The sequence below is a fragment of the Cryptotermes secundus genome, unplaced genomic scaffold, assembly GCF_002891405.2.
Source record: "Cryptotermes secundus unplaced genomic scaffold, Csec_1.0 scaffold1392, whole genome shotgun sequence".
Taxonomy (NCBI): domain Eukaryota; kingdom Metazoa; phylum Arthropoda; class Insecta; order Blattodea; family Kalotermitidae; genus Cryptotermes; species Cryptotermes secundus.
In genome coordinates, this window is record NW_019729917.1 from 17,948 (window position 1) to 29,137 (window position 11,190).

Genomic DNA, 11,190 nt, shown 5'->3' on the forward strand with positions numbered 1-11,190 from the left:
ACACAGTTTCATGACCTGATATTATTATTGGCCTAATCCTCAGCCTCTAAGTGAAATGACTACCAAGAATTAATTATATAATATTCCTGGGGAGTAAAACGCAGCCAGCATGTGAGGCTGACAACCTTACAGCCATCTTTGAGCCGACTGTCTAGATAATGTGGGACCATAAATGTTTCACAACCCTATGGGCCTTCACGGCCTCTTACAGGGATAGCTTTACTTTCTTTATATATGTAAGATTTTTAACCATCGTCCACTGTTTGTGATAAAAGTTGTTTTTAATATTTCATCCTTTACATGTCTCAGAAGGATATTATCAACACACATGAAAACTACTGTTACCACGTCATAGATATAAATGTTATGATTTTTTAACTAATAGTAAGATGTACATTTATTTGTTAAGAATCTAAAATCATTACAGAAGTGTAACATCAACCAATTTGGTTCTAGATTAAAACAAATATTGAACATTATTTTGTAAACAGACTAATTGTAATAATTGTTAGATGTTTTAACAAATCAATATACATCCTAATATATTAGTTAAGAGACACAAAATTTATATGTATGACATGGTAACAGTAGCTTCCATGTGTGTTGATAATATCCTTCTGAAGATGGTCGTTTTGACCAAAACATGTAAAGGATGAAAATTAGAAACAACTTTTATTAATCAGACTGGACGGTGGTTACAAAGCTTATATACAATTACTAGTGTGATGGACCAGGATGAACCAAGTTACTTTTATAACCCATTACAAATGTTTCAATTATATATCAGTGGTGCTTTACAATAATTTGCAGTAGAGTGTACATCTGATTCTGTTGCTTGTATAATTTTACGGCTTTTCATACTGGCCTATCACTGAACAAGGGTTTATTTCATCTTTTGGAAGGATATAATATTGCTATTGAAATCAAGAAAGGGCATATATAATTACTTCATGTCCAGTTTAGTTCAGAGGCTGTTCATCTGGCTCAAGTCCTATAAGCAAGCAACTACTCACTAGAAATTGTACTTTTCAGCTTACAGGTGCCAACAGCTGGCACAGGAGAACCACTGTACTCATTTGAATATGATATGAACTCTGTGGCCTTCCTTCCAGTACATACAGGCACTATTGGCAGCTGCAAGCTGTGTCTTACTTAAAAATAGAGATGATATTCCAGAAAGTAACAAACAATAAAAATATAAGTCCACACTAAATTTCAGAGTTGGTGCCAGCATATTTCATGAAGAATCTGCAGTTTTGTTTTTGAGATGGTTGCCCTGAAAAAGAAAGAAACAAAGAAAATGTAGTAATGCTCATGTTAAACTAGCAGATTTCACAAAAACCTCACAGCTGGTTTTATTTTGAAAATTAAATTTCATATTCTGCATCAAATACAGAAATTTTTAGTAAAACTTCAGCATACCAAGGAGGAAAGTCTTATTCATCAATCTATCATTAAAATGACACTTTATGGTCTACAGCTGAGATGATATGACAAGACAAGTGACATGCTCAGAGAAAAACAAATATTTACTTTGCAGCAGTATAATCACTAAATGACATTATCAACATTACTATATGATGGCTCATCTACTCAGCCTTTAAGTTAAAGCTATGAATTACTGTTATTTGTAATGTCATGATAAGACAAATTTTTAATTGAGTTGACTGGTTTCATCTAGTAATCTGTGTTTTCATGTCTAAGTCTGTCAGGTAATGAATACAATTACTTTCTCTTTGTTAGAACTGGCTGTTCTTTTGAATGAATTGAATCAGTGGCAGACAAAAAGCATATTCATGTTTGTTTACTGTCACTAAGGACCATGAATGGAGACTGTTTCCTTCTGCTGCTGCTGCAAGACGCTAAGCGTTCCAAGTGGGGTATCTCTTGAGATCAACTGGAAACAAAATAAAAAAATATATTGTGACATGTTGCGCAACGAAGGACCCCTACCTCCCCAGCGGCACGTGGCGGTAACGTAGCGCTCGCGTAATAGGCGAGTCATCACCCCGCCACTCTCCCCGCGGTGACGTCACAAGCAGAGCCGAAGAGAGCCGAGTGGAGCCGAAGATAGCCGATCCCCCGCAACCTGGTAGCTATGCAACACAGTTAACAACTCCTATGACGTGGCACACAACAGGCACCACTGCGGCTATATAAGGGAACTGCACAGCAGCTACAAGCCAGTTGTAACATAGCTGTCGGCCAGTTCAGTTGAAAGGTGGACATCGCCGAGTTCAGTAGTAGTCGAGCGAGTGTGTTATCAACGAGTCCTCGAGCTACCTCCGAGTTAGTTCCGAGTTAGCCAGCAATCAGTCAGTTGTATTCTGGCATTTGGAGTATAGTATTTGTGATACTGCAGATAGCAATAATTGTGAATCTGTAATTTGGGTGATTGTAAGTGCGAATGTGAAATAAAATTCGCTATATCAAATACGGCGTGAAGTTATTTGTCACGTTATACACCCAAGACACATGACAATATGTTAAAATAAGAATTAATCTCATTGAGCCTGACACTTCAGATGAGGCACATTCTGTTTGCCACTAAACATGCTAAAGTGTTTGTAGCACCTGTCACTGATTATCCTAACAGCTGGCCATATTTTAAGTTAGTCTGCTGCTTGAAGTCATCAATTTCCCCCAATATCCAACCCATGGTCTCTGTCTATGTCTGCCAGCCTACTGACAACTGAAAAAATATGCGTGGGTTTTATGAGTAGGCTCCATCTGACTTGCCACAAAGTTGCCGTATTCACTTCTGTCCCGAGACTGAAGCTACTGAGTATGTTTGTAGTCAGCAGAAAATGAACGCACAAAAAGTGTAGACGGATATCTATCTCCTATATGGAAACATGGACATGTAATGATAACTACAATTTACTTCCTTATGGAGCACCATTTAGAAATAGCATCAAATTGTTTCAGTCTCGCATGCAGTATGTCCTTCTATAAAACTTTCTGAAAATTACTGATTACATGTTTTGAACTATAAGGTCATTATCAGGTGTTTTAAAATTATAAATTATAAATGAAGAAACTGCTGTGCTTCCATATTGTGGTTGTTGGTCATTACTGTGTGGTCCCTTCTATGCGCATATATACACAGGGAGGTGCAAAAAGATGGGAACTTTTGAATGTGATGTTGGCAGCAGTGTGAGGGGAGGAGAAATGTGGGGAGGGTGGTAAGTTGTAGAGTAGCACCGGAGGTTTAGTAGCCATGGAACAGTGGAACATTCAAGAACGCGTAGTAGCTGTGAGGGCTTATTATCGACATGGCGACAGTTTAGTTGAGGCCTTACGGGAGTTTAGGCGGCATTTCAACCTTGCCCCTTGTGCCCATGCTCCATCTAAACATGCAATTCGAACGTACATTCAAAATTTCGAAGAGACTGGTTCAGCGGGAAAGAGAAAGTCTTCTGGTCGTCCACGAAGTGCCCGGACTCCGGAAAATGTCGAAGCCATGCAAGCCTCAGTCTTGAGAAGTCCACATCGCTCACTACAGAAAGTCGCAGCGGCAGTGACTGTAAGTCATCGGTCTGTTCAGAGAATACTCCATGAACTGAAGTTTCATCCCTATAAACTGCAACTGGTGCAAGAACTGAAACCTAATGACCATCTGTTGTGCCGACAGTTTTGTGAAGCAATAATGAACAAAATTGACGAGAATCCTGATTTCATTGAAAATCTGTGAAAATCTCATTTTCATTTAAACGGGTATGTGAACAAGCAGAAATGTCGGTACTGGGCACAAGAAAATCCTGCTGTTCTTCATCAAAGACCTCTACACAGCCCCAAGGTCACGGTATGGTGTGCAGTTTCGGCTCGAAGGGTGATAGGACCATATTTTTTGAAGACATCGCAAGAAACACTGTGACAGTAACTTCTGAGCGTTATATAACCATGCTTGAGACGTTTCTTGCTGCAAGAATTCACAGTGTACCGAACATTGATATCTAAAACACTTGGTTTCAACAGGACGCGGCGACCGCACACACCGCACGAGTGTCAATGGCAGCAGTCAGGCGACTGTTCGGTAACAACGTAATTTCGAGAAACGGAGACATTGCTTGGCCACCTCGTTCCCCAGACTTATCAGTGTGTGATTTTTATTTATGGGGATATTTGAAGAGCGTGGTCTACAATACACGCCCCACAACCCTAGCCGAACTTAGAAGATGAATAACAGAAGAGATCGCAGCAATACAACCTGACACTTTGCTCCGAGCCATGCGCAATTTTCAGGATCGACTTGCAGAGTGTATTCGGCAAGATGGACATCACCTTCACGATGTTATTTTCAAACTGTGAGTTATTTTTAAATTTCCAATGTAGAAGTGCACATTGAGTACCTTGATTAAATTAAAAAAAAAAAATTGTATTTTTTTCTCTATTTTCAAGAGTTCCCACCTTTTTGCGCCACTCTGTACAAAGTGGCAGGTTGCTCTGCCCACTGTGGTACACAACATACCACAACAGGCGGAACAACCCATCACTTCATATATGCATGCGCATAGAAGGGACCACACAATAACGACCAACAACCACAATATGGAAGCACAGCACTTTCCTCATTTATAATTTATAACTTTAAAGCACCTAATGATGACCCTATAGTTTGAAACATGTAGTGAATAACTTTTAGAAAGTTATATAGAAGGACGTGCTGCATGTAAGACTGTGAAACCATCTGCTACTAAATAAAGTGAAGCAGGGTGCTACAGTATGGTACTAGTTACAAATAACAGCTCATGACCAGGTCTGGACTGATACTCACTCCTTCCTGTTCATTCTTCTTCATTCGTTTCTCTACTTTATTTCTGTAGGTCCCTTTCCATGAAGTTTATGAGACAGGTATCTGAAATTAGAAAGAGAGACAACATTAAAGTCACTGTACTTTAGGATCTGACAGAATGTGTCCATGTTTCCAAGTAACATGTAACATCCTTTCATCCTGAAGTTCCAGCCAGAAAATAGGGGTACGATCCATATTTAGTTCAATCTGTTATTTTGTGAAATTATAAAAATATATAACATTCTGTTTTCCAAAACTACTTCCTCATACAGCCAACAACCAGAAACGGGCATGCTACAGACCATTAAAGTCGCAGGGATTCAAATGATTAACACAAATTATTTTAACAAAAGTACAATGGGACAGTAATAATTTTGAGGCATGTTTCTTCTTAATTCATACGACCTATCTGCAAAATGAACCGCTCTGCCATATTCTATGCCTACACAACAAACTGTATCAAGTACAAAGTATTTACACACTCAAATGTCACAATATGTTGGCTACTTAGAAACTGTCACATACAGAATGGGAGAAAAGGAAGTCAAAACAACAAGTATATAACAGAATGTTCTACTGAAAGCATCTGAGGTGGAAGATAATAATCTCACCCCCCATGATAGGGTAATCATGCTAGTGCTGGTCAGCAGAGGGACCCTACAATTTAACATGAGGGGGGTATCCTTTGTATTCCCAAAGCTCGAACTCTGGTAGATGTGAAGGCATCACCTGTGAGCAGAAAAATCTGTACGACACAGATGCGAGGGGGATCAAACTCAGAACCTTCTGAATGGGTATAACAGCTTACTCCAGGACCTTTTTCTTAAGGACCTAATTTAAGTGGCTCTAGTGTTGCTCCCAACTCAGTCACCATGTTAATATGGTTGATGGTAGACAACTAAAAGAACATGTGAGTGGCACGATGACAATACAGTTTCACATAAATCCATCAGGTGGTTTGCACATTATCATGAGAATGGCACACATGGATGATAAACACAATGGTCCCATAATCTTGTTTGTTTCCACTGAACAACCACTTCCTCTTGGAATCTTTTTCTTAACACTTTGCAGACCAGTGGCATATTTTTATGCCCAGCACTTTTAAACGTGGCAGACCGGTGGCATATTATTATGATTTTAGGACACATTATATTGAAACACACTATACCCTGCACTGGCGCCAGGCAGACGCATGACTGGTGTGTGATAGACCTCTTGAATGTTTGCTTTGTAGTCAGTAACATGACCCCACTGTTTATGACCCAACTGTTTTCCTTTCCCACTCTGAAAGAAAATGCCTTTGTTCATCTTCCAGCTGAATGCACCAGGCAAGAAGTTACTAGTGCAAAATGGGTCAAGGTCGGAGGTCCAAGCGTTTTCTCGGAGAACAAGAAATATCTGACTTGTTCTCCAATGAGCTATCTGACGTCCCTTGTGAGTCTGCTAGTGATAGCGACTCACAATTTGATAGTGAATGTGGCAGGGGCAAACAAAAAATTGTGGCCACAGACAGTGAAAGTGAAAGTGACAGTAGCTCCGACGAAAGTGCGGGTAGCAACATTGCAGGGACAGCCACATGGGGAACAGTAGACAAAACGCCTGCTTTGGGACAGTTTACTGGAAATCCAGGGGTGAAGCAAATTCCATCGGACCCAGATCCACAATTCACAATTCGAGCATGGTTGATGTTCAAAGGGGGCATGGACAGGTAAAGAAGCCTGTTTGTATTTCTGAGTATAATATGTTCATGAAGGTAGTTGATAGAGCCGATTAGTATTTGGCCTATTATTCTGTTCCTTGGAAAACAGTAAAGTGGACAAAGAAAGTGGCCTTGTGGCTTATAAATTGTGCCATTTTAAATTCATTTTTGGTTTTCAAAATCTAAACCCTCATTCAAAATTGAAATACAAGGCATTTCTGCTGAATGTGGCAAAAGCCTGGGCTACAGACCAGATGGTGGCAGCAGAAACAGCGGCAGACACAGACTTAGTGCAACCGGGTCCATCAACTCCCACCCCACACAGGCCTCATATGGAACCCCCTGGGCGACTCTCGGGTGATATGCGGAAACATACACTCGTGAAAACTGTGAAGTGAACGTGCCAAGGGGAAGCAGCCTTCTAGGCGATGCCATGTTTGTGCAGTACACAACAAAAGGAGTATGACTGTCTACATGTGCAAGTTCTATGTAATGCCACTTCACAAAGGGGAATGTTTCCAGAAATATCACACTCTCAAGCACTTCTAGGAGCATTGCTAAGTGTTCTCCAAAAATTTTAGTTCATAAAATTAATTAGGAGATTTTACATTAATTTTTAAAGTGAACAGTGCACAAGTTAGGGTAGTAGGTTTAAAAATGCCAGTCCCCAGGGTGATTTAAATATTTAAATCACTGGTCTGCGAAGTGTTAAAATTGCAATTACTGTGGAAACTTTTTCTGCTCTAAAGAATGTACTACCATTGGACAGGCTACCCTCCACAGTGTGACCTATCTTAAAAACAGATATGCTATTATCTGTGCTAACCTGAAAGCCTCTTTTGCATTAAGTAAGTGTCCATCATCATCTATGTAGTTCAGTTTAACATTTGGTTTGTAGCCTCCTTTTCTTTGAAGTCTGAGGTCAGACCACTGTAGCGCTCGCGATGCCCAAACTTTTCATCATCTCTGAAAAAGATAAAGCAATGCTGTATATTAAATTCCTTAATTAGTCTTGCTTGCTTACTTCATCCTGTCTTGATCATCATGTACACCTCCCTAATACTCAAGTGGGTCAATCCCGAGAGAAGACGAAACTTGCAATCCAGTTATAGAGGAGATGACAAAGTATTCAAAGCTCAGATATCCTTTACCCTTCAAAATCTCTTACTCCACTCTATAATCAAAGCAATTGGCTGATCCTTGTGCCCATGACAACTCTCTTCCCTAAGGCCTGCTGTGGAGAAGACTTGACAGCTACAGGACAACTTAGATGGCTCAGCCTGCAGCCACCTGCTCACACTAGTTCCTAGCTTGTGGATTTTTATAACCTGAAGATGGAGGCAATACATTCCTCCAAAACACCGGTTTACACAATATCTATACAGTGCCACATCCCAGAAGATGGCATTCTTCATTAGTAACATTCATTACATACCAAGACACTATACAGTAAAAGAAAAAGTAAAGTTACCCCTGTAACAGACCATGGAGGTCCATAAGGTTGAGACGTCAAGGCTCCCATATTTTCTAGACAATCGGCTCATAGATGGTGGTGAGATTGTCAGCCTTATGCGCCAAGCTATCCTTGTAGCAGACCGTGGAGGCCCATAGGGTTGTGAGACATTAAGGCTCTCACATTTTCTAGACAATCGGCTCATCAATGGTGGTGAGGTTGTCAGCCTTATACACTGGCCACACTTTACCCCCCATGAAAATTCCTGGTACTCATTTCTTTTAAGAGGCTGAGTCGACCCCAGGGCCATAGTGCAGATGGAAGGATTAGGTCAACTGAAAAAAATTAATGACCTCTTTGGGACTTGAACCCACAACCTTCCAACTTGTAGCATAGTGCCTCAATCAACTATCTTACTGCTACCAATATTAAACAGTAATGATTAATGTGTTTCTACCAAAACCCTTTACAAAACTGCAGTATATGATTAAATATGGTACACCATTTTTGAAATACTTAAAATATAAACGCACAATTAAAACCAGTACTAAAGTGTCGATATCTCTTAATTTGAATAGGCCTATGTTGTACATCAAGAATCTGCTAATGACTCACAAATCTCAACTTCATTCCAAGCTCCATGTTTGCCTTCTTCTTCCTAACGTTTCTTCTCTTCAATCATTTCCCTCTCAAAGTCCGGTAATATAAATTTTCTATGAGATTAGCAGAATGCAAATGCGCAGTTCAAAAATTACCAATTCTCAAATTACCTTGAGATAGACTGAAATCTGAACTGCTTACCCACCAGCCACTGTATAAATAATTACTTCACTGTAAAGTACTGACTATACTGTGTATGATTTGAGCTTTTGACAGCAGTGGTTTTGAAGAGTTCTGTCATCTGGGATATAATGTCGTGTAGTCTGTCGAAAGTCAACAGACATTTTGCAGAAACATGTCGCCTCCATCTTCAGGGTTGAAGAATAAATCAAGCAAGAAACCAGCACTGGCAGGAAACAAAGCCAAGCTTCCTACCTGCTTCATGCTGGCTTCTTGTTTCGTTTATTCTTTGACCCTGAAGATTCAGGTGACATGTTACCCTGGAAATTCAGATGATACCCTAGAGGACGGAATTCTTCTGACTATACTGATCATCTTGAAACTTCTTTGTCAAAATATCTTTTTAATATCATAGTATGCTTTAAAGTTACAGATCTATTAGAAATATACTCTCATTCTGCCAAGCAATGTACAGCTGCCAAACTAATTCTGAGTTTGCAGTGAGAATACTGTGACAATTAACATTCAATTGACTTTGCAATGAATAAAATTACAAGAACTATTGGTTTTTCATTCAGTCATGTTCTGAGCTATTTATTCATCCCTATTTCAATTTCACATATAATTCCTAGTAGTGTCTTTTCTACCCTTGTATCATGCACATGGCACAGGAAGAAAAAAGAAATAAAAGATGGGGAAAAAAAGACTGGATATGAGATTCTTGTAGAGGAGATTAAGAAAGGCACTATCTTCTGGGAAACAACATCATGTAAGTCCAGTGACATTCCTTCAAAATGCTTATGGACCTTCTCACATTATATGACATTTTATTCCAGAAGGTACCACTTGTCAAGAAGAAGAAAAAGGTTCTACCATCTCAACTATCACATTCTTATTGCATAATAAGTGCTTTCATTTCTAGGATTTCTGTTGGATGTTTCCAGTTCAGTAATTTATATCCATTATCATGGAATTCCAACTGTAATTAAAATATATTCTAATTCTGTTGCAGCTGCAGTATACAGCTGTAGATGGGCAATGGACTGTATCCAGTCTTGACACATGCTAAATCACAGTGCTTTGCCAAGTGTACATTTATCTGCAGATGGTTATATTGCACTCACAAGTAGTTCCTGAGTGTCCTCATCCCTGTTGCCAGCCAGACCATAAATGGGGGTGTCACCCAACGTATGGCAGAATTCTGCGGTAGCATTCAGCACAATGAAACTACCTTCCATGTTTCCTTCTGAGTTTCTCCCCAGTACCAACTCTGCCACCTACAAACATCACAAATCATAACAGTTAAATCATGTAGCTATACAGCATACTGTTTTGTAGTGTCCATAAACGCAAAGCTGTCCCTGTGCTTAATTAGTTATGCTCTAGATCAGCCATGTCAAACATGCGGCCCCCATAGCCACAAAGTGCGGCCCCTCAACTTTTAGAGCTAATTGATATTAAAATCAATATTAAAATTTTAGTAGAAATATTTTTTGTAAAGACAATTTCCCAACAGACCAGAAGACAAGAAGTCTCACGCAGACATAAATTAGCAGGCTGCAGGAACAGTGATTCTGAGAACTGCAGAAGGGTTTGTCCAACTAACGGTTTGTAAAGTTCAGGATGGAAGGGTTTGTCCAACTAACGGTTTGTAAAGTTCATGAAGGACAAACTACTGTATTTCAGAAGGTTAATGCACTAAAATCCGCACAGACTCACCACCCCAAGTATTTCCAAGAATCCCTTTTGGAGGCATACTATGAATGCAAGGAGGGTGGCAACTGACAGACAAGTGCAAGGGATTTCTACCTTCAAAACTAGCTTGCAAACCCAAGCCATTGTCTAGTGGGCTGCTAGCAAACTTTGTCATTCAGTTCATTTTCACACAGAGACAGGTGCTGATGTTACCTTGTGATGAACGTGTATAAAGGTTATGATTAACCTTTAACGGCCGAATGTTATAATTATTGGCATCCAGTAGCACCCCGAGCTGGCCGAATGTTATAATTTTTAGAGGCAAGCCACGTGCTTCCTTTGTGAGTGCTGGCAGTTTGACCTTGGGTTTGAAACCCAAACAAACTCATGAATGTTCATCTCAGATGTTTATTTGTTAGCTCTGAAGAAAGAAATCGTTTATCAGGGTACTGGTTTCGAAACTATTTACGTTTAGATATGACTGTTTATGACCTGGTGAGCCAATAGAGGTCAGCTTTGTTTTGAGGACTTAGAGGAGGAAATATTCGTGGGCGCTTACATATCAGTGCTACCACAGCTTTCACGGAAGGGTGACGAATTCAGGGATTGGTTTGCAGTGTTGAATTGTCAGTTAGGATGTCAGTGGCGGATTTTCTAATATTTGGTTATTAGTTAGGAAGTCAGTGTCAGACTCCTATATTTCTTTGAATATAATTTTTATTGTGTATCTCGGAAGAGGTATAAACCCACTGAGCCAGTGTTACT

The 11,190-nt window shown here is 39.8% G+C and overlaps 1 protein-coding gene across 7 annotated transcripts in view; it reads right to left on the reverse strand.

Moving 5' to 3' along the window:
• Nucleotides 1-169: 169 nt before the first annotated feature.
• LOC111865863 (U4/U6.U5 tri-snRNP-associated protein 1-like) overlaps nucleotides 170-11,190 on the reverse strand; it is a 14,001-nt gene continuing 2,980 nt past the window's right edge. For 4 of the 7 annotated variants that reach the window (XR_002843052.2, XR_004513163.1, XR_002843051.2 and 1 more), the window contains exons 3-6: nucleotides 9,855-10,007; nucleotides 7,324-7,463; nucleotides 4,778-4,858; nucleotides 170-1,897 (exon numbers count right to left, since the gene is read on the reverse strand). Coding sequence is in view for 4 of the 7 variants with exons in the window: in XM_023854272.2 (XP_023710040.1) it covers nucleotides 7,458-7,463; nucleotides 9,855-10,007 (159 nt within the window). In the remaining 3 variants the exon portion in view is untranslated. Of the gene's footprint in view, nucleotides 1,898-2,060; nucleotides 2,097-4,777; nucleotides 4,859-7,323; nucleotides 7,464-9,854; nucleotides 10,008-11,190 lie in introns of those variants that run through there. The other 3 variants (XM_023854276.2, XM_023854275.2, XM_023854273.2) reach the window with 3 other exon arrangements.